Raw genomic sequence first — 22,282 nt, 5'->3', positions numbered from 1 at the left:
CTGGAGTTGGTCCCCGGGCGCTGCACTGCGGCTGCCCACTCTTCCTAGTAGAGGATGGGTCAAATGCGGAGGATGAATTACCCCACGGGGACAAGAAAGGAAAGGAAAGGAGAACTGATGATGAGCACTTTTGCTGTCCTGCTTGCCTTTCTTGCTTTCCATCTCAAATGTATTCAGGCAGCGCCTTTGCTACTGCTGGGGTTAAATGAGTTCTATTCAGATTCAGTGCATTAGAATATTGAGGGCTTGAAGCCAAAGGGCCAAAACTGTGATTTTGGGTGAATATGAGTAGGCCTATTATATATCAATTAAAAGGTCCCAATGAGATATTTTCAGTGCCAAAAGGACACAACTGAACTCATGACCCAACAAAAACTGAAAGCCGCAACAGTAAAAGTAGGGTTTCGTTTGCGGCCAAAAGGGCGTAACTGCACTTACGCTGCTCTTTTGACATGACACCAAGCAAACCCTCACTTTTCACACTGAACAAGCATTGTGGGTAGAGGATTCTAATGTCAAATGTATGCTGATGTAAGTAATGCTATCATGGCAGCATGATCACATCATTTTTTTGTCTCTTATTCATATGCTAATTCATACTCTAGGTCAATATTAGATGGATGTAAATATGTTAATATTCCCATGAAATACTTAAGCCTATAGATTCAAAATGTTATTTTATAGTGTTAGAAGTATGAACTGGTCAAGATGAGCTCTGGGAGTGTAAGACTGTTGGTAGTTGGTGTTATCCCTCAGTGTTAAGGAGTTTTATATGTCTTTGAATGTGTCCCAGGACACATAGAAAGGGAAAAAAGTAATAGTTTTAGAATCAAACGCAATTTATTTTTTGTCTATGGAGCTTTATTAAAAGGTTTTATTAAAATATTGTAATGCTTCATTTTAATGAATAGCTACTCTCAGCTGCCAGCTGGTTGAAATCTAAATGATACCTTCCAGTGTTTGTGGGTCTACCTGAACCCAGACATGCCAGCGCTGAGCTGGTGACTCATCATGCAAGCACAGGGGTTTCCCATCAGGGAGGAGGAGGGGCAGAAAAGGCCTCCATCCACTTTGTTGCGTGGGGGATGTAACAGTAGCAGGCCGGTGGGATCACTCATCACGAATAATCGGCCCAGAGAAGCACTGATCAAATCAACAATGACGTGGAGCCAGCTGCAATTTTTCTGTGGCAAAGTGGAATAGAGGGTTAACACTTAGAGGCAAGGGTCAGTGTTGAGCTACATATCCAAATATGAACTGGCTGACAGTGGAAAGTGGAAACTGAAGGGACGTTGGGTGTGGAACAAGACTGTCTGAAGCATAGTTTCCCCTGCTCTCAATTCTAATAAATATAAAATCGGGGGGGAAACATTGACATACTCTGCCTTAAAAGTAAAGATGTCATTATATATTTGATAATATTAATAAATATAGTATAGAATAGAATAGATTAGAATAGAATAGAATATTGCATTGGTTTGAACTACTCTGGCACTCTCAGCCCAGGAAAAGAGCAGCCTATAGTTAAGTTGCTATTCTCTATGAGAGCACTATTGTCCTGTTGCATGGCAACTGTTTCCACAGAAATTTTGCTCAGAACAGAAACATTCCTCTTTGGTCTTCCAGATAGCTGCACTGGCAGAAAAAATGAGCTGACTGCAAAAATACAAGTTATATCTTATGAATGCTTCCATAGCGTAAAAAGGTTGTTTTGTTTAATTTTAATGTATTTTTTATTTCACATGGCAGCTCGCATGGAGGGTCTGGTTTACATTTTCTATATTTAGAAACCCCTTTGTTGTGTTGAATTGAGTTGATTGTATTGAATTGTACTGTATGCTACTGTCACTCATACTTATGAACTATGACTATACTTATAATCCTATAATGAGAATGTGAAGTGGCTGTGAGTGAGTGAGTGAGTGAGTGAGTGAGTGAGTGAGTGAGTGAGTGTGCGAGCAGAATTGTGTTCTGCCACAGCTATGCCATTTTACATGTGATTGGGCTGAATATTTCAGGAAGTGTAAACAGCACCCCCGCGGGTGACCCATGGGGTGACCTAATGGAGCCAGATTTTAGAATTAGCTAATTAGGACCGACTAAATGGGCTAATTAGTGGCCAAAATGCCTCAACACAGGTTCAGCACCATGGAGAGCTCCAGAGTGGACCAGCACACAGGTGAGCACAGTTTGAATCAGCCAGTGAACTCTGGAGCAGCACACAGGTGAGATGAGTTGTAATGAGCCACTGAGGAGGACCTACTCTGTGTCCTTAACTCTGTGAGTGAGGCCTGACTAAATGGCCAGTCACACAGGAGCGGGTATTCCACTATTGATAATAGAATGTGTGCTACACCAGCTTCCATTGCAATGGGGCCCCATTTGGCCAGATGGAGGCACAATCATTTGAAGTCAATGCTGAAATGGACATGAAGGTTTGTGGACACACACGCATGCTCGTGCACACTGACACACACACACACACACACACACACACACACACACACACACACACACACACACACACACACAGACACACAGACACACACACACACACACACACTCCTAAGAATAAAGTTGGCTTGTGATCCATCAAAGTCTACCATGTAGCCTACATTCTGCCATTTTGATAAAAACTAAAACAAATGACAAAATTCTATTCAAATCTAGTTGATCAATAGATCAACTAGCCTACTTATCGATATGATGCCTTTATTACCTTGTAACGCACATGTGTTTTTTTCATCTGTATAGTGTAGTGCTTCTCTTCTTTTTCTTTTACAGGACGATTACCAAATTGCATTCAAATCCCCCAGTGTGGAGCTCTTGGAACATTCCCATTCAGCTCTTGATATCTGGATCTGAAACCTGGAATCAAATTGCTGCTTTCAGTTATATTTTTCATTTGTGTATATTGCTATTCACTTCTATTGATATATATTTTCAGCCTCCATGAGTCCAACAAATATATTTCATGCAATTTCACAGCCGGTACTTTCGGGTGGATGAATGGTGATATTCTGTTATCATCACCACTGTTCAACACTTACAATTTTAGCCTCTGTTGAAGTCCTCTGCTCAACAAATTCTTGAATAGCACAATATCCATTTGCTCTGTGTATCATCACAGTCCTGGCAGATTTTCTCTTTGCTAAAAGATCATTCTCTTTTCTACCAGCTCAAGCTGCTCTCCCAAGCTGCACATTTTAATGAAATAAAAAGTCAAATCCAGTAGCCTATCTCCGCAGCTTCTTTTCTCCACTCAATACTTGTTGCCATTGTTTGTTTTCCTTGTTATTCTGCTTTGCTTCAGAGTACATCAGTGGTTCTGTTCCACCTACTACTTGCACCTCCAGATAAACCTTCAGGCCCACCCTGCATCACATCTTCCTATTGGACTCGTGGGCTTCTCCTCCCCAAAACGACCGTCACCATCTGTGGCCACAGCTCAACATGAGAAACCTCACATTTGTGCTGATCAGGACACTCTACATGCTGTGATAATGCTGTGATAGTGACTATTAAGCCAAAGTTGCGTGCATCCATTTCAATTGCTCAGGCATTTTACATTTTGCAGCATCATGACTCCTCCTCCCCCTCAGTGCTAAAACTGTCTATTTTTGCAGCACAATAAAAGGAGAAGAGAACAGTGCTGGGATAAACATTGAATAAAATATCCAAGTAGTGACTGAACCAATAGGTCCAATGTAGTCATCACTTTTAAATAGAAATAAAATGTATTAATCTGGCTTTAATTCTTTATTATTTTTTTTGTCTTTGCATATTATTGGTTACTTTGTTGTGCTGATGGAAATTTTACACAAAATGTTACATTCATTTCACTGACAATCTCAAGTTATGTTTAACATGCAATTCTACAAATTAATACAATAGCCTACTATTAACAGCTGTTTTATTATGTGTGCAAAGAAGAACAACACACGGCATATTCCTTATGTTCTTCACATGTTCCAGAAATGAGAAAAGGTGTTTGCATGACCAGCTGCCCACAAATAATGAAAAAGAGTGTTCTCCCACACTGTGCTGTACGGCTCAACTTAACCCCCAGGAGCTGTTTTGTTAAGGCTTTTTGTGAGTCAGTGTAAATCACCATCCATTACATGACTTTTATGCCAGCTCAGTGGCCTTGTGGTTTGAGACTGAGCCCTGAGACTGGGAGGTTGTGAGCTCGATCCCCGGCCGAGTCATACCAAAGACTATAAAAATGGGACCCATTTGCCTCCCTGCTTGGCACTCAGCATCAAAGGGTTGTAATTGGGGGGTTAGATCACCATATGATTCCCGAGCGTGGCACGGCTGCCGCTCACCGCTCCCCCACGGGATGGGTCAAATGCGGAAAACAAATTTCGCACACTCAGGTGTGTGACAATCAGTGGGACTTTACCTTTACCTTTTATAGCACAGTGAAATGAAATGCTCAGTGGATTCATTGTATGCCGAATTGGTAATCCATTTTATGGTGTAGCTTTGTAGATAATCAGGAAAATGTATTATGCTGGGGACCCCCTGGAACGCCCTCAAGTGCTGTCATCGTTAGGAGAACGGAAAAAATGCAAAGTGAACTTGCTTGATTAACCAATACTGTGTGAAGGGCCACATATAGTATATTTTGAGAGATGAGCATGCGGGCCCTTTAAAATCGGTCCACGGGCCGCATTTGGCCCCCGGGCCGGACTTTGGACATGCCTAGTTTAATAATTGAGACTAACTCTTCTACAGTGTTCATGAATTCCTCTAGGTAGCTGCTGAGTATTGATAAAGCTTTGGTAAGAATACATGCTGGTTACTGTATTTACAGAGTGACTTACAAGAGATTGTTATATGCCATTATCCATCAAAGTGCTTGGTCATAGGCAGGAAAAGCAGAAGCAATGGTGCTGAATAGTGAGCAAACACTGAGGCAAGCCAAGGATGGAACGAAGAGAAAGTAACAGAGACCAACACAAGGCTGCCATCTAGTGTTACACATTCAACACAACAGATACGCTGCTGGATGTTATAAGTTTACAGTTACTCAAAACCCCCGAGGCTTATTCTACACAGTCATTCACAGTCAATGGTTGGAAGAATACAATTTTTATTATCTTCAACAGCTGTATGAAAGAATGTAAAAAATATATTCTTTAGAACAGTGTATATTTACATTTTTAGCAGCCCAAATTATCAATGAAGCCATGAAACATGTCATAAACAGATATTTGAAACTATCACTTTATGCAATGAATCATGCCATTTGTACACAAAATATGTGGCATGTGAGCTTTGGAAAAAAACATCTGAAATTTTGCATCTGATTTGTAATCACTGAATATATAAAAAATTAACATAATCGAATTTTGTTTGCACTATTTGGCAAACTAAAATACCGGTATATCACAAATTACTGGATAGAGTCTGCTGCACTATGCTGAAAATAACTTGCAAAATGAATGACAGCGAGCATGAAAGAAAGGAAAGCAAGAAATCAAGAAATCACAAACACAGAAACAAAAAGGTACAAAAAGAAAGAGATTTCTGCACAATATTTTCTTTGCAGGGGCCGGTTTATTCGGCGGAATCTGTAAACGCGTCATCTTCATATAAGTCCTCCAGCTCCTCTCTGCTTCCCTCCATACTGACTTTGCTGTGGGTGACAAACGCTCTGTCATGTGGCTGAAGGTATCGGTTGAGTAGGGGGGAGGGGTAACAACACTACATCTCAAAATGTCATACGTGTCACAAACACTGCACAGCTCGACAGTTTTTACACACCGCAACCTCAAGAGGTCCAAAGAGAGATGGGAAAGTCAGCAGAAAGCACTCGGCAGCTACTTGTGCCTGTCTATTTCAGGCACAGCGAGTGGTTGAGCACTGTGTCTCTATTGAATCCTCTTAACGTTGTTGTGCTGTGTTTGAGACCAATGAGCTGGGCTTACACTTACAGCAAGGAGGGGTGAACATTAGCAGAAGACCCCAACAAGCCCCAGCAGCCGCTGCAGTAAACAGGAGATGGTAACAAGAAGGACAATGTCAGCAAGTGTCTCCAGCATCATGAGCAACATGACTTTCTTCATAATCATACATCGGTATAATGCTTCAGACACTACTGTATCAGCACACAATAAACTGATACACAAGAAAACATGAACAGCTGGATGATGGACCAGAAAGCCACACTTACTTGAGTACAGATATATTACCAGAAAATGACTTTGGTAAAATTTAAAGTCACCTACTGCATTAGAATATTATTACTGGAGTAAAAGTCTTAAAGTATCTGATATTTACTGTACTGTATCAAATGTAATTTTCTGACATTACATGTATGTCTACACTTATGTATAGGAAGTAAAAGTATAAGTAAATGCAAAATACATGTCTGGGCTTGAGTGGAAATCTTCTTTGCGAGTTTTATAGCAGTTGGTAAACAACGTTATGGTGCATTACCACCAGGCTAACAAATTACTTACAATTTAATTTTGTAGTACAGAGTTATGAAGATGCTTAGGGGAAATGTAATGGAGTAAAAGTCTACATTTTATTTAAGGAATGTAGTGGAGTAAAAATGAAAGTTCACAGAAATCTAAATACAAATCTAAATACTAAGTAAAGTATAGATACTCACCAAAACATATTTAAGTACTAGTATTATTACTTAGTTACACCACTGGATGCAGGCACTACTTGGTGGACCAATCAAGATGCATCATCATCCCTCCAGGTTTCATCTAAATTGGCCTGCAGGTGTAGCAGTCCAAAGTTTGAAATGTTTATCTTTAACTATAGCGCCCCCACCATGCCGATCAGTGTAATTTACAGTATATAACAGAACACATTGCCAAAATATATCATTCGCCAAGTTTCATCAAAATTGAAAGAATGTGTTATCCTGTGATATCGTGTTTGAATTTTTATTAAATTTTTTACCTTTAATAAAAGCGCCCCATTGGTGGAGTCTGAAAATCACCTGAGAAATCACATTGATGTCAGGTATGTTTGTTCATCACATGGGGTACAGAGCCTGCAGCGCTGCACAACACAGCGTGGGAGGCTGGGAGGTGGACTGCTGTGTGGAGGAGGGTGGCTGCAGCTCTACATCTCTGCACATGGAGGTGTAATTAGCTGTGCCAGCAGCCCCCCCACAGACAAGCTTGGCTTGTTAATGGAAAACGAAAGCAGCATAGCCATTACCACTGCCGCAGGGGCTTCCATTTAGCTTATCAGCAGAGGAACAGTGCTTTTATCTACCTCAGCCTTCTGCTAATTTAAGGAGCTGTTTGGACCAAAGCAAAGCCATTGCAAAGCAGTCAAAGATGAATGGTATAGATATGATGATAGATCAGACAGCATTGTACTGTATGCTATTATCCACTATATTTAATATGTGAGCGTCTCATACAACACATTATATACTGTATCTCAGTGGTTCTCAAACTTTTTCCATGTCAAGAACCCCTAAACTGACACAAATTAGACCACAGACCCCCATTTGATAAGATTTAGTCTCAGGCTCCCCCATCTGATACGATTTTTGCTTTTAGATGTTTTATTACAGAAGCTGTATGGAACCATTGAGATATAATATGAACCCGTGACCAAAATAATTATACATTCTGTGGATGGAATTATAGTGAAAATTAATTATTCGCCCTTTTGCTGGGGACCCCCTGGAACCCCCTCAAGGACCCCTGGTGGTCCAAGGACCCCACTTTGAGAACCACTGCTGTATGTAACCAACTCTGCCTATTTATATCCTGGCATCTGCTTGCTGTTTTGTTCTGCTGGAGAACGAATTGCATAGCTGGCAGTTGACAGAGCGGGGCAGCCAGGATTTACAGTTACTTACGTAAGGAGACCTCCGGGGGCAGACATGGACCTCTGAGCACGCCTGCCTTCACACTCAAAGGGATTACTGAAAGACCGCTTCCTCAGCATGGACTTCACCAGGATCTGCAGGGGACATGAGAGAGAGTTAACGGATACAACTAAATTAAATGGGGGCGGGGTTAACATACCCCTAATTAACAATAAATACCAAACAATAAACATAATTTTTATTTTCTTGTGTGTATCTTGTTTGTTATGGTTTTTGAACAGTCCCTCTCCAGTTCCTTGTCATTTTAAGATGAAGGACTCCTCTTATAGTAAGTAGGTTACAATTCCATATCTTATGACCTGATTGTGACAGTTGTCTGGATGTATTTGGTTAAGTTATATGAGCTAAAATATTTTGTTCTTTGAGCTAGTTATACAATAGGAAATGTCATAACTATTTTTCCCTTGTGTGATTCTGAAAATCGTAACAATTCTGTTTATACAGAAAAGACCTAGGAAAGGTAATGGAGGAACATTTTGAAAGCTAGAGAGATATTTAAATGCAAAACATAGATAGATAGATAGATAGATAGATAGATAGATAGATAGATAGATAGATAGATAGATAGATAGATAGATGATACTTTATTGATATTTTTATTACTTTATTAAAGTCTGGTGTACAGTAGCTTCCAATGTGTACACTACAGGATAGGAAGGTACAGATAAAAATGTATGTAAAAACACGATAAGAGACAAAAACAATAGGAATAAACAAAGATCAAAACAAGTCCAGTAGATTCTGGGAAAGAAAGTGCTGTGCAATTGCAATCTGCGGTATGTAGACAACTGTGCATATATGAAACTGAGTAAAGCGCGGAGGCTGACTCACCACAGCAGAGAGGCTGGGGATGAACTTGACGCTGTTCTGGACTTCCTCCTCCGTCACCTCCACCACAGTGCAGTGCTCCTCCTCCAGAGGAAGAGGATCCGAGCCGTTCTCCGTCAGCCACCGATGGAGCTGTGACAACACATACAGTCACACATAAAACCCCTTCATTGTGAAAACAAAAAACAAAAAAAACAGATGGAATTCTTTGTCTTCCCTGTTCACCTTGATTTCTGGGATGGTGATTCTTGTTTCAGGGTTTTTATCTAGCATCATTTGGATGAGCTCCTGCAGTTCCTCACTTATGACGGGCCTGTCAAACAAAACATTGGCATATGAAATTAAATTATGTAGAAACAGTGGAACACTGACTAAATTTGTTTTACCGGTGGCCTACAAATATGAGGAATGGATGGGAAACTATAGTTGGTACACCGCTTATGTTATTTTTGTTATTGTGTTATAATCCGTTATTTCCCAACTCCTATAGCACATTTACAGAGTATGATTACAAGTGTTTTATCATGATAAAAGACACTGAAGACTCTTCTCTTCTCTTACATCTGCAAATAAGAGAAGGATGTGGATCTTATATAGTCTTGAATGGGCTGTGCTCTCTCTCAGCCCATACCGACTCAGTGCCTACCACCAACACCAGCCAGACAAACCTAGGCACAAGTCCTTATTATAAGCCATACCTGCTAGTGGGGAATACAAATAGTGATATCTGAACATTTCCTCATGTTTACTCACGTATCTGGAAACTCCACAGGCTTGTTCTTGATCTTGTTGTGCAGGGCAACAATACATTCATCATAAAGCGGGCACTGAGAACGAGAAAACCATGATAATGAAATGATTAAAATGTTAAAATGACGGATTTGGTCCATTTGCTTTTTGATTTAAAGTGCATTTTGGTGAGCACTGACTTACGCTCCCGACGACAAAACAGTACAGTGTGATTCCCATCGCCCACATGTCTACCGCCTGGTAAATACACAAGATTATTAGGATTGTGTCATTATTGAAAAACTCATAAATCCTTGCTTCACAAATCAACACAGTCTGATATCATGAGTCACAGCCAAAACAAATCAGTAAATCCCCCCCCCCCCCCCCCCCCACCCACACACACCTTGCCGCTGAAGCTCTGCTCGTGCTCAGTTATCATCTCGGGGGCCATGAAGGCGGGCGTCCCGGCGGTGCTGGACAGCAGAGCGTCCACTCCCTCAAACTCGTTGCTGACGCCGAAGTCGGCGATCTTCACGTGGCCGTCGTCCCCCAGCAGCAGGTTGGAAGGCTTGATGTCTCTGTGGATGATCTTCTGGTAGTGCACTAGACACACCGCAGAAAAGAGAAACAAGTGTGTTGATTTACTTTTACAGCTACAGCTGATCAGGTTAAAAGTCTTATAGTTAAGCAGTGAGCAACAAGAGCCATTTGCTTACAGTGTTAGAACAGCAAAGAGGCTGAAAATGACACACTTGTATAAACTGATGGTACCAAGCTTAATTTGTTTTTATCAGTAATATTAAGTGCAAAAATAATTAGGCTATCGAATATAATTTTTTCAAATTTGAATATTCTACTGAGGTTTTCCACGAATATTCGAATGTCTACCATGACATCATGATGTAATAATAATAAAGTGATTCATGAGAATAAATATGAATCTTTTTGTGGAATCAACCTTCTTTAATGACTATAACTGCAGTGAAAATGGCAGTACACTACAAATCTTGAACTAATTGTACTAAACACTGACTTAATGTGCATTACTGCCACCTACTGGATTGCTACAGTAATCCTTTAGAGTCAATGGATCTATTCCTTATACATCCATGAATGAATCGGCTGAAGGGACATGAGGAGTGATGACTGATTGGGGTTAGGGTAAGAATATCAGGGTAAGCCAATGAGAGGCAGAGTAGGAGTGCAGAGGCAGAGTAGGGCAGGGCTTAACAAGAAAATATATGGGATCCATAATAACACAGGCAGGTGAGGTGTGAGTTTATCAGGTGTTTTAGAATTCAGCCAAGCACAATTGAGGAGCATAGCTGTTTTATAAAAGAACATATTTTGTGAGAAGAGTTGTGAGTGTATTGACTCACTGAAATTGACCAATGATCAAGTTAGAAATCTATAAACTCACGGTATTCTATTCCCAGGACGACATCTCTGAAGTAAAAGCGAGCCTGCTCCTCTGTGAAGGGGCTGTCTGTGGGAACCTCCATCACTGGACTGATGGACATGCGAGGCAAAAAGACAAAAGAAAAAGGTATATGCTTGTTATATCCCATAGGCCTATACCAGCTAATGCAGTAGAGCAGATGGTCATAAACTGTACACTCAGCTAGACTAGCAGGTATTCTGGTATATCACAACTTGGGAACTTGGGAGGAACACGAGTGCACAGAAAACATACCCTTTCATCACCAACTCGAAAGCTAGATGACAAATAATCAAAATTTAATGACTTACAATTTGTTTTAATACATTATGAACCGATGACAAAGTGAAGAATGAATCCTTATTCCTTACCCATGTGGAGGCCGTCCTCATCAGGATCATCCAGCACCTGCAATATATATGCAGTTAGCCCATACCAGCCCAGATCCAGCACTAGGTTCCAGTTGGTGGAAAAGGGGTCTGTAGCTGCTCCTGTACAAAATGCTTGTGAACAACATGACAACTGCTGGAACAGTGGCGGTAGCGCTCTCGCCTCGTATTCTTGCCTCACAGCAAGAAGGTCCTGGGTTCGATTCCCGCTTGGGACATTATTGGCACTGGGTATGTCTCCCCATGCCTTCGGTGCCTAGTGCCAAGGTGGGCTATCCCTTGAAATAAGCGCCTTTCTGTGTGGAGTTTGCATGTTCTCCAAATGCTCAACTGGGGTTTCCTCCAGATAAGGATCCCACTAAACACATGCAAGAAGATAGTCCTCTGACCAGCGGCGGCTTCACTGCAGCTGCCCACCGCTCCTGGCCAGCCAGTGGAGGAGGACGAGCCAGGATGGGGCCAGTGGAGGAGGACGAGCCAGGATGGGATAAATGCGGAGGACAAATTTCACTGCACCTCAAGAGCATGTGTGTGTGGGGGGTACGGTGGCGCAGTGGTAAGCGCTGTCGCCTCACAGCTAGAAGGTCCTGGGTTTGATTCCCACCTGGGACGCTGTGAGCGCTGAGAAGTGTGTGCCCGTCCGCATGTCCTCGAGTGCTCACCGCCCGGGTGGGGTCGTCAAAAGGGCCTTTCTGTGTGGAGTTTGCATGTTCTCCCCATGCCCCCTGGGGGTTTCCTTCATATCGGAACCCCACATCAAAACATGCAATATCCTGGTTGCTGATGTGATGCCTCCTCTGGTCGTTAGGGGCGCCTGTTCGGAGGGAGGTGAACTCATTGGAATAGCGTGATCCTCCCACGTGCTATGTCCTACCGGCGAAGCTTCCCCTGTCAGGTGAAAAGAAGCGGCTGGCTACTGCCCATGTCTCGGAGGAAGCATGGAGCCAGTTTCGGCTCTCCCCAGATTGGCAGAGGGTGGAGCAGCAACCAGGATAAATAAATTAAAATTAGCACTAATGGGGGCTAAAAAAATCGGGGGGGGGGGGGATATATATATATATATTTAAAAAAAGCATGTGTGTGTGTACTGGCTGGTGTACATTTAGTGGGAATATGTGAGGACTTTGTGGGTTTGATGATGATGTGTTATTGAGGTCTGACTTTAAATTACATTGCAATGAATTCCCCCCTAGGGTCGATTATCTCAACTGTTATCACCTCATCACTAACATTCTTTGAAACATACCTCAACTAGTTTGACAACATTATGATGGTCCAGCTTCTTCAGGATGGCGATCTCCTGGTACAGCCTCTCCAGCAGCGGCGCCATGGGTTTGGTGTACAGGTCCTGCTGTGGTTTCTGCCCTTGAGGAGGTGGGCGGCCTGGATTTGGACACACACACACATGCACACACACACACACACACACACACACACACACACACACACACACACACACACACACACACACACACACACACACACACACACACACAGGCACACACGCACGCACACACACACAAACATATCACCACCAGCACCACAATAATGTCCAGTAATGAGTAACCCTTTGAATATTCTAAAGGCAAATTTTCACTCACGCAAGAACCCACACAGCTTCATCATCCTCTTCTTGGAAACGACTTTCATTGCCTACATAAAAGAGACACAGTGATTGACCAATTGGTGCCGAATTGGTGCTGATAAACACACAAGTATTGGACCTTGAATGCACAAAGCAATATACTGTATAACTTACATAGTACTGTTCGGAATCCTCATTGTAAGCTAGTTTTACCACTCCATATGAACCCTAGGGTACAAAAACACCACAAACAGCAGTATTAAATTATTACTACGTAATGTATTACTACTCCTTTTTTATTGCAGTGCAGTGGTTCTCAACATGGGGTCCGGGAACCACTGGGGGTCCCCCAGTAAACTGATGACTTTTTTGATCCCGTTTGAATTGTGCCACGGGGTACACATCATGTTTGTCAATGTAAAAGATAACTCTGCAAGTCAAGAAAGTCACAGTTTGTGGTAAAACTATGGCACTATAAGTGATAAATCAGAAAGACTACGCACAACCAGTCGCATAAGTGACGTCTCTCCCGCCAGTCCAGGTTGTTGATGGTGTGACGTATATTGTGACACGAGATGTAGTCGATTAACAAACTGACAAACTGCGACTTTCTTGACATGCATAGTACCCGCGGCACAATTCAAACGGGATCAAAAAAAGTAACGTCCCTCTCCGTTCACTACCATTCATATTTTTTCAGATGCTGGTACACAGAGAAAGGCAGGAAGTGACGTCTACTTTGGCTCTCTATTTTATTTCCAAGAAGTGAACACAATGAGAGAATGTAGAAGAATGATTATTTTGACCGGTTTAGAATCCTTGGCTGTTGTAGTGTATGTCAAATATATTGACTCCGAGTCCTCACCTTTCCAATCTGACACTGCAGTTTATACTGGTTGAGCTGGACACAATCCTGAGGAAAGACAAGGTGAAATTCAATCAGTAAAGCATTCGAGTAACTCCATAAGTGAGAGCAGATCATGTTGAATTAAGTTGAAATCCCAGTTCACCTCAGCATCTGTGATGGACACCCGCTTGGTCTCGATGGTGGGCTGTCGGGGCATGCGGTTCCCCCGCTCCTGCAGTGACAGCTTCCTGCGCTGCGGCGGGGCTCTCAGAGAGGCAGACTTGTAGCCGTTGGGCGGGGTCAAGGCCACCAGGTCGTCCATCTCGGCGTGGCTGGCGGACTCCAGCCGCACCCTGCAGACGCCGTCCGTGCTCATGGCGGACAGTTTGGGAATGTCACCACACTGATGATGTCACCACAGCCAGCTGGTCGGGCACATCACCACCCTGCAACGGCACAAGCCTCAGATCAAAATTATGGGTAGCGGTAGTAGACAGGGTTCGGGGCATTTCATGAATGCATGGCACAATTCCAATTCCATGTCACCCATTGGAATTGAATTAGAATGCCAGTAAACAGAATTGAATTACATTAAATTCCATGAACAATCACCTCTAAGAGAGCTTGTCTTGACTTGCTAAACATTATAAATTAAATATTATGAATCAAATAAAATACAGTTTCAACAATTCAAATAGCCTACATTCAGTGTATGTATTACAATTGCATGTGCTGCATCAAATATCAACTTAACATCTTATGATATTAAGACTGATAATAATTAATATAACACTATCAGGTAAGAAGAAAACATGGAATTAAATTCAACTTCCTGAAATTCCAAATCCATTCCAATTCTGTTTCCTGTAGGGTTCTTCAAATTCCAATTCCTCAGTTGGAATTGATGAGTTCATGCATGAATTGACCACAACTCTGGCAGTAGTAATACAAAAAGACTATGGCGAGTCTAGTCTAGAAGTCATAGCATGTGTCATAACAACTTCTTATGACACATGATGACACACTGCAGTTACAGTTCATACAGTTCAGAGAACTGAAAAGCCTCTTATGTAACAAGGTAGAGAGCTTGAACATGCAATGTTACTGCAAGACTGTGCCTGCACAGATGAAAAAGTGTACATCATTGTCCGCAAAGCTATAAAAAAGAAACATGTGAAACACATACTGGCATTTTTGAAAATGATAAATACAACCACAAAGAGCCTATATGGGTCTTCATAAATCCCCTTCAATCTGCACCCACTACATGTCACAAGTAAAATTATGCGTAACCTCAACTAAAACATCAAATGACACAAACTTTGCTTACTTACACAATTGCAGGGTGTTGTGTTTTTGATCGGCGTGGTTAATCTGCATGCTGTGCTGCCGTTGTGGAGTGTTAGAGGGAAGGACTTTCACTGATGAGAAGCGCGGGTCTTAAAAGGATTAACGGTGGCTGCTACATATAGCTGAGGCAGGGCTATTCTGTGGTCATCTTATCTGTAGCCTACCTGGGATCCTGGAACGTGTTCAGAGGCTCCGCCCCACTCAGGGAAAACGGAACAAACACAGGCACCAGCCAGAAGTCACGGGCCATGGCCAACAGCCCGCCCCCTTTCCACCAACTGGAACCAAAGTGCTGGATCTGGGCTGGTTAAGGCTAGTGCTAGAGCCAGTTCTCAGGTGGTTCAATGGGTTCAACTGTGAACCTTCTAAAGAAGCCGATTGCTTTTCCACGGGCTACAGCTGACTCTCTAGTCAGCTGTCAGTGTTTCCCAAACTCTTTTCTGGGGACCCACTTTTTAAAAATGACAAACCATCGCGACCCAATATAGACACAATAGATTGTGAGAAGAGCAAATTTGTGCATAAATGAATGTTCCTGAAGATTTGGGTAAAACTTTACAATAACTTACACAAATACTGTAGTAGTTACTAGTAAACTAATCATTAACTAATAGTTAGTTAATGAGTAGCTAAGGAATAATTTATCATTAGTCAATCACTAGTTAATCATAGTTGATGAGTAGGTAGTCATTAGTTAATGATTAGTATCTAAGTTCCTGAGTAGAGTAGTTAATCAATACTTAATTACTAAATGTCAGCTGTGAATATAGTAGTTAATCGTTAGTTACTGATTAGTCGGTCAGTTCCATGAGTAGAGTAGTTAATCGTTCGTTAATGATTAATAAATGTCAGTGCGTGAATATATTAGTTAATCATTAGTTAATCATTAGTTAAAGTCACATTGTGAGTATAGTAGTTAATCATTAGTTCATGATTAGTTGTTAGTTCCTTAGTAGAGTAATTACTCATTAGTTAATGAGTAATGAGTAATGAGTAACGGGATTAGTTACTCTAAGAGTAACTAATGGACAGGTAATAATTAAGTAATGAGTAACTAACAATTAACTATATACTCACAAACTGACCATTGACTAACATTGGTGACGCGGGATTCTGATTTGTAACTATTTTTGACTATCCTGAAATTTACAAGATACACAGAAGGCTATACTGTACAGTATATTACAGCTCATATTACAGTATGAAGTTGAGAATGTGAAACAGGTGAATTTACAGTACTGTTTACCTGTTTGAAAACTTGGGGTAAAGAGGAGCTCACTCTCTCGCAGAATACGTTTGTGGTATCCAATGTACTCTGCTTTCTTCACTTCCAGAAAGTCCTGAGATGATTGCTCAATAACAAATAAATGCCCCTCTTCATCCTGCACAAGAGGGGCTTCTTCACTCTGAGGCTGCGACAAAACAAATCAGACTTTTGTTGATTATTTGGAATCCTTTGGCTTTTATACAACTGCAGCTAAAGAAGAGATGAAACCCACTGTGATGGTCATATGTGTGCATTCACCATATTGTGACTGATGCTGCCGTTCAAAGGCGAAGAGAGACGCAACCTACAGTGAAACACAATCAGTCCCAACTCACAAGCCAAAATCTAACATCCAAATCGAGAGGAAGGATGAGTTTTTTTTTTTACCAGCCTGGTCTGCGGCAGGGACTTTACGCCCCTGGACCACATTTGTTTGAAGTTGTGGGTGTCACGGCTGGTGTGATCCCATCGCATGATGGTCTGTAGTTTTGTTTTTTTATCAAACATAGAAATCTTTATTAGACAAACAGAATCCAGGAGGTCTTGCTTGATGTCAGCATAGGCAAAAGCATAAGCAGACTGTACCTCTGAGTAGAGTAGAGTAGTTAATCATTAGTAGTATCATCAGGTACCTCTGTACCTGCAATCTATGGTCAGGTTCCAAACCTCTCACCGCTCCCTTCGCTCCTCCACTAGTGCAGGACGCCTCGCCCCTCCTTCGCTACGGGGGCTAAAAAGTCGCTCATCCCGATCGCGACTCTTCTCGTCCCTGGCACCTCAATGGTGGAATGAGCTTCCACCTTCAGTCAGGACGGCTGAATCACTGACGATCTTTCGGAAAAGACTAAAGACACCTTTTCATGCTCCATCTGGGCCCTTCTTGAACGAATTTCTATCTCTCTCTTTATAAAAAAAAATTTACTTTACCACTATTCCTTCAGATGTTGTAGTTGTCATAGACTGTGTTGCATAGTTGATTGCTCTATTGCTGACAAACATGTGTTATTGTAAGTCGCTTTGGATAAAAGCGTCTGCCAAATGTCATAATGTAATGCAATTGCCTTATGCCCGATTAAAAGACATATTTCTACTTGAAGATGGAGTGCCTTAGTTTGATTCCATTGTAGTCTGCATCAAAACCTCAAGCAAGACCTCCTGGATTCTGTTTGTCTAATACTATTACCTGCCCAACTAATGAGCACCTGTCGGATGAGCCATCAGATCCATGCAGCGCTTCCCTCTGCTGCTGTATACTACCATAGAAATATTTATGGTCTGAATTGAGTTTTACAATGGTGTCCCCATATATTTTGATGCTTACTCCATGCAAATGCAATCCAGGCAATTCACTAACTGCCCAAAGCCTCAACACAATTTAGAAGGTTGAGATTTTTGCTTTGTTTAGACAATGAATTGGAAATAAGTAAGTATGTAAGTATGTATAAGTAAGTAATAAGTATGTATAGTATATATAGTTTTTTCTAGTTAAGTTCTCACCGACACCTACCTCTTGTGTTTTTGATATAAGTTATGTTGTGTTACTGTCATTGATGTTACTGCTGCTGTAACGCCAGAATTTCCCTCCGGGGATAAATAAAGTACTCTATCGATCTATCTATCATACAACAACTGACTGATGTGATTTACAACAACTGACTGATGTGATTTCTTCCAATATTTTTATTAGTGTCTTACCTGGTCCTCATTTTCATCTTCGCTATCTTTATCTTCTTCCTCATCTTCCTGCACTTCCTCCTCCCCCCCTGCTCCTTCTTCATCTCCATCCTCCTCAGCTTTTGTTGTGTGTTTCTGTCTTTTCCTCTTAACCTTGTCGGTCTCATCTTGAGGCTCTGGGTCAAAGTTGAATGTAAAGAAATGGTATGCTTCTTCTGCAGTCGGTAAGCTTTTTTCTGCCTATATTTGCAAAAACACACACACACATACACACACACACACACACACACACACACACACACACACACACACACACACACACACAACAGAAATGTGTGATGAGTTGCCACTATAATACAAATAATGTGTACATAAAATAAGTTTCCATTCTCTTTCTTGCATTGAGCCTTACACGTCTTGGTGTATCTCGAAACTTGACCCTGGTGCTGAGGGCCAGAGAGACATCATCTCTTCCTGTCCTGTCTGGATCAACCTGTAAAACACTGGTGATGAAACCTCCACTACTGAACTGTATTACATGGGCACAATAATTGGTATAGAAATGTCTTTGCAGACAGTAGGCTATATGGAGACGCTCACCTCTCTGTCAAACCTTGTGAGAGTCTCCCTGTCTCGGAAGCTCTGTAAGCGACTGGCTGGCTCCAGAGAAGCCTCCTGCTGCAGACGGCTCTCAGCTTTAGACTGGAACAAAACAACCCACACATTATGAATCAACATATCTTCACCTCAGTGTCTCAAACAGTGTAGGAAATTAAAATAAATATTTGGGGGGCACTTAAAAAAAAGTTAATTAGGGCATAAAGTTGCTAAAGCGTAGTGTGAACAACACTGTTTGTGTGAGTGTGTTAAAATTATCGAAATCTTGGGGCTATTTTAGACCCTCGATCACAGTTTTTAGGGGCATTCTGACATTTCTTGGGGCATTTTTGCCCTTGCCCTGGCTAATTATCTACACTGGCCTCAAAGCAGGATTTGCAGAGATTTCACCAACTTATTCAAGCACAAAGTGCTTGAGCCAAAAAGCAAAGTTATTGGGAAAGAAAGTGTGTTTACTCTGGCGGCTCTCAGCTTCTCCTCCATGCGCTGTCTCATGGAGTTGTCTGAGCGGGTCGAGCCGGGGGTAAGCTGAGGTCCGTCTGCGTGGCTGCGTCCAGCAGAAGGCTGAGGTCTCTCTGGATAGTCGGACAACAATGGGGGAAGACAAAGCACATAATAAAAAAATAATAATTACATTACATGTGTTACTTGGTATATACCCTAAGCCTGCATAGACAGAGAGACAGGTTTAGTGAGGACTTGCAGACCAACCTCTCTGAGCACCAAGCGGTGGTCTAGACAAAACCACTGGTCCCGCTGGCTTCTCTACTGATCTCTCATCTTCACTGTAGGGCTGAATGGTGGTGATCTCCTCCACCTTGTCCTGATGAGACTCCTGGGCTGAAAACTGTTCAAGCTAATGATATATAAGGGGGAAAATAACAATGAATACAGTACATAGGCCTACTTATGCAGTTAGAATAGTTAGATAAGAGGTTACATTGAAACAATTAGTGAATTTACAGAGTGAAGACTGAAGGTGCTGAAGGAAGATGGAAATGTACCATTTTCTTCCGCCTCTGTCTCCGGGCTCTTAACGTGCGTTTCAGAGTCTCTCCAGGGTCTTCCTCGCCGCCGGTCAGTTCCTGAGGCAAAATAGGGAAACAGTTTAAGACCAAGACTGATAGGGACCCAGTACATCCACACTGCTATTGAGCACACTCAAGTAGGAAGAGGGCTTTACGACATTCACAGTCTCTACAAAGCAAGGAGACGCACATGAATCCAGTTGGCAGGGCGAAAAGAGCAGGGGGCTGGGAATGAGGAGTCAGTAGCACACACAGCATACAGAGCAAACCTACAGGCTAAGCTACAATGTGAAGAGGCTGCACACACACACACACACACACACACACACACACACACACACACACACACACACACACACACACACAAACCTCGATAGTAGTTTGTCCTCTCTCCTCCCTCAACTTGCTGGATGGAACCAGAGCCTACCAAGTATAATGCTTGTTATATTGACTGGACTGTTGTCAGCTCTTCCTTTGTGTATCAGTGTGCCTGTGTCTTTGGGCTTTGCATGTGTATAAAAGTGAGTCACTCCTCCAGCCAGGTCTTGTTGAGTCTTGTCAAGGAGGACTCTTGCTCTATTCGTATTGGATACACCTCTGGCCTATCTATTGCACATGTGTCCATGTAACTTTGCAATAAAATAGCAAGATATCATGTTCTTATAGATAAGACAGTTTCAAGTTGACAATACAGTAAATATTCTAAATGGACAAAAATGTATTTCCTGTTGCAGTGTTTGCTAATACAATAGCTGGCAGAATTCAGTGAAACCATATGATAACATTATAATTAACTGTAGCCTACCTGAGTGTCCCCATGATCAGTGGTTTTTACCAAAGATTCTTGCAAAGCCCGCCGTTTCTTTCGCAGTTTTTCTCGAATATCACTAGAACTGAAACAAGGGTAGTTAATTTTATATCTTGCTTAACATTGATTATATTACACAAGTCGTGTCTCAGCTGTCATTCTAGAAAATAAGAATAGCTACCCGTGGGATGCCATGGTAAAGATGATGGGTGGTTGGTTCTCACAAAGGGGCCCAATAAATTTTAATGGTTTTAATCCAGGATGGTCGCTCGTTTACGTTACCATCCTCTTTCACTGCAAGGGAATACGTTACATCTGTAGTGACACATAACAGATAGTCAGGACCGACTTTGTAACAATATACCCCTGTCGACTTAAGGCCATTTGTTACAATCTATTATATAAATGAGTGAATGTTGTGAAAAATGAAACCACGATAACTACGGGCTAATCTCCAAAACATAATCAGAGCAGAACGTAGCCCGACAATGGCCATTGTTGTTGTGGTCTGTAATATAAACCAGTAGGCTACTTTCGTGCATTCGTAATCGTATCGTTGACGCCCTTGGACACTTTTAAAAGCAAGTAATTTTCTCTCAACACTATGCAAAGGGTTTACCGTTATTGCTGCTGCTTAGTAACGATATAAACAACTTCTCATCTCGACCTACCTTGATGCATCCAAAACAGGGATTTTTCTCAGTGCGGGATTTCCATTCGTCCTAAGGACTGTCAATCAACTAGCTCTGTTCCGTGAGCAACCAATTCGCAACAATTAGCACTGACCGTTTTTCAGAGTAAAATAATAAAAATAAATGTGCACAGTAAAACCATAAATTTATAGATTTACTGTGCACATTTAAATTAAGCATTTAAACGAAGCTATACAATACAAATTATGTTTCTGTATGACAATAACTGTTTCAATAACATTGAGAACGTTCTTCTCAGTATCTAAAGAGATAAATGCTGTTTACTGGACTGGATAGCCTTTACAAATTGGACAGTGGACACCCCTGTGTCCAAGATCCCACTCTCAGCTAAGGCCAGTAGGAGTAAAAAAGATATATGGCTGCCCGTCAAACCCACCCAAAGGCACTAATGGTGACATTTCTGGACAGCTACTGGACAGTGGACACCCCCGTGATCAAGATGTCAGCACAAACCATATATGCACGGGCTCGGGGAGACCTCCTCTATGACATCCCACTCTCAGGCATATGGTTTGTGCTGACATCTTGGACACGGGGGTGTCCAGTGTCGAACGGCTGTCCAGAAATGTCACGATAGTGCCTTTGGGTGGATTTGACGGGCCGCCACATATTTTTTTTACTCTTACTGGCCTTAGCTGAGAGTGGGATGTTATAGAGGAGGTCTTCCCGAGCGCATGCATATATGGTTTGTGCTCACATCTTGGACACGGGGGTGTCCAGTGTCGAACGGCTGTCCAGAAATGTCACGATAGTGCGTTTGGGTGGGTTTAACAGGCCGCCTTTTTTTTTTTTACTCCTACTGGCCTTAGCTGAGAGTGGGATGTCATAGAGGAGGTCTCCCCGAGCGCGTGGATATATGGTTTGTGCTGACATCTTGGACACGGGGGTGTCCACTGTCCATTTTGTAAAGGCTATGCAATCCAGTGAACAGCATTTGTCCATTTAGATACTGATAAGAACATTCTCAATCTTATTGAAACAGTTATTGCGATACAGAAACATAATGTGTATTGTATAACTTCGTTTAAATGCGTAGTTGTTTAAATGTGCAAACCTAACACTTTTTCAGTGCATTTTAAAAACATACTTTACGTTGCTTTTACTTTGAAGGCAACCGGAAGTCATATTG

The 22,282-nt window shown here is 41.9% G+C and overlaps 1 protein-coding gene across 1 annotated transcript; it reads right to left on the bottom strand.

Moving 5' to 3' along the window:
* Positions 1–5,287: 5,287 nt before the first annotated feature.
* camkk1b (calcium/calmodulin-dependent protein kinase kinase 1, alpha b) lies at positions 5,288–20,635 on the bottom strand (the record flags this gene model as incomplete). Its single annotated transcript, XM_083636693.1, has 23 exons — positions 5,288–5,644; positions 5,943–5,993; positions 7,847–7,950; positions 8,708–8,836; positions 8,930–9,017; positions 9,458–9,531; positions 9,638–9,691; positions 9,840–10,039; positions 10,857–10,945; positions 11,130–11,151; positions 11,246–11,282; positions 12,510–12,646; positions 12,865–12,916; positions 13,023–13,076; positions 13,714–13,761; positions 13,859–14,098; positions 18,008–18,160; positions 18,587–18,688; positions 19,061–19,179; positions 19,316–19,460; positions 19,609–19,689; positions 20,438–20,525; positions 20,622–20,635. The coding sequence occupies 23 exons, from the start codon at positions 20,633–20,635 to the stop codon at positions 5,566–5,568; spliced, it is 2,160 nt and encodes a 719-aa protein (XP_083492819.1). The 3' UTR covers positions 5,288–5,565.
* Between the last annotated feature and the right edge of the window lie 1,647 nt (positions 20,636–22,282).

The sequence above is a fragment of the Poromitra crassiceps genome, assembly GCF_964638095.1.
Source record: "Poromitra crassiceps genome assembly, chromosome: 5".
NCBI classification, from domain to species: domain Eukaryota; kingdom Metazoa; phylum Chordata; class Actinopteri; order Beryciformes; family Melamphaidae; genus Poromitra; species Poromitra crassiceps.
Note: the sequence above shows the minus strand (reverse complement) of the source record. Positions and strands in the feature narration are given on the sequence as shown.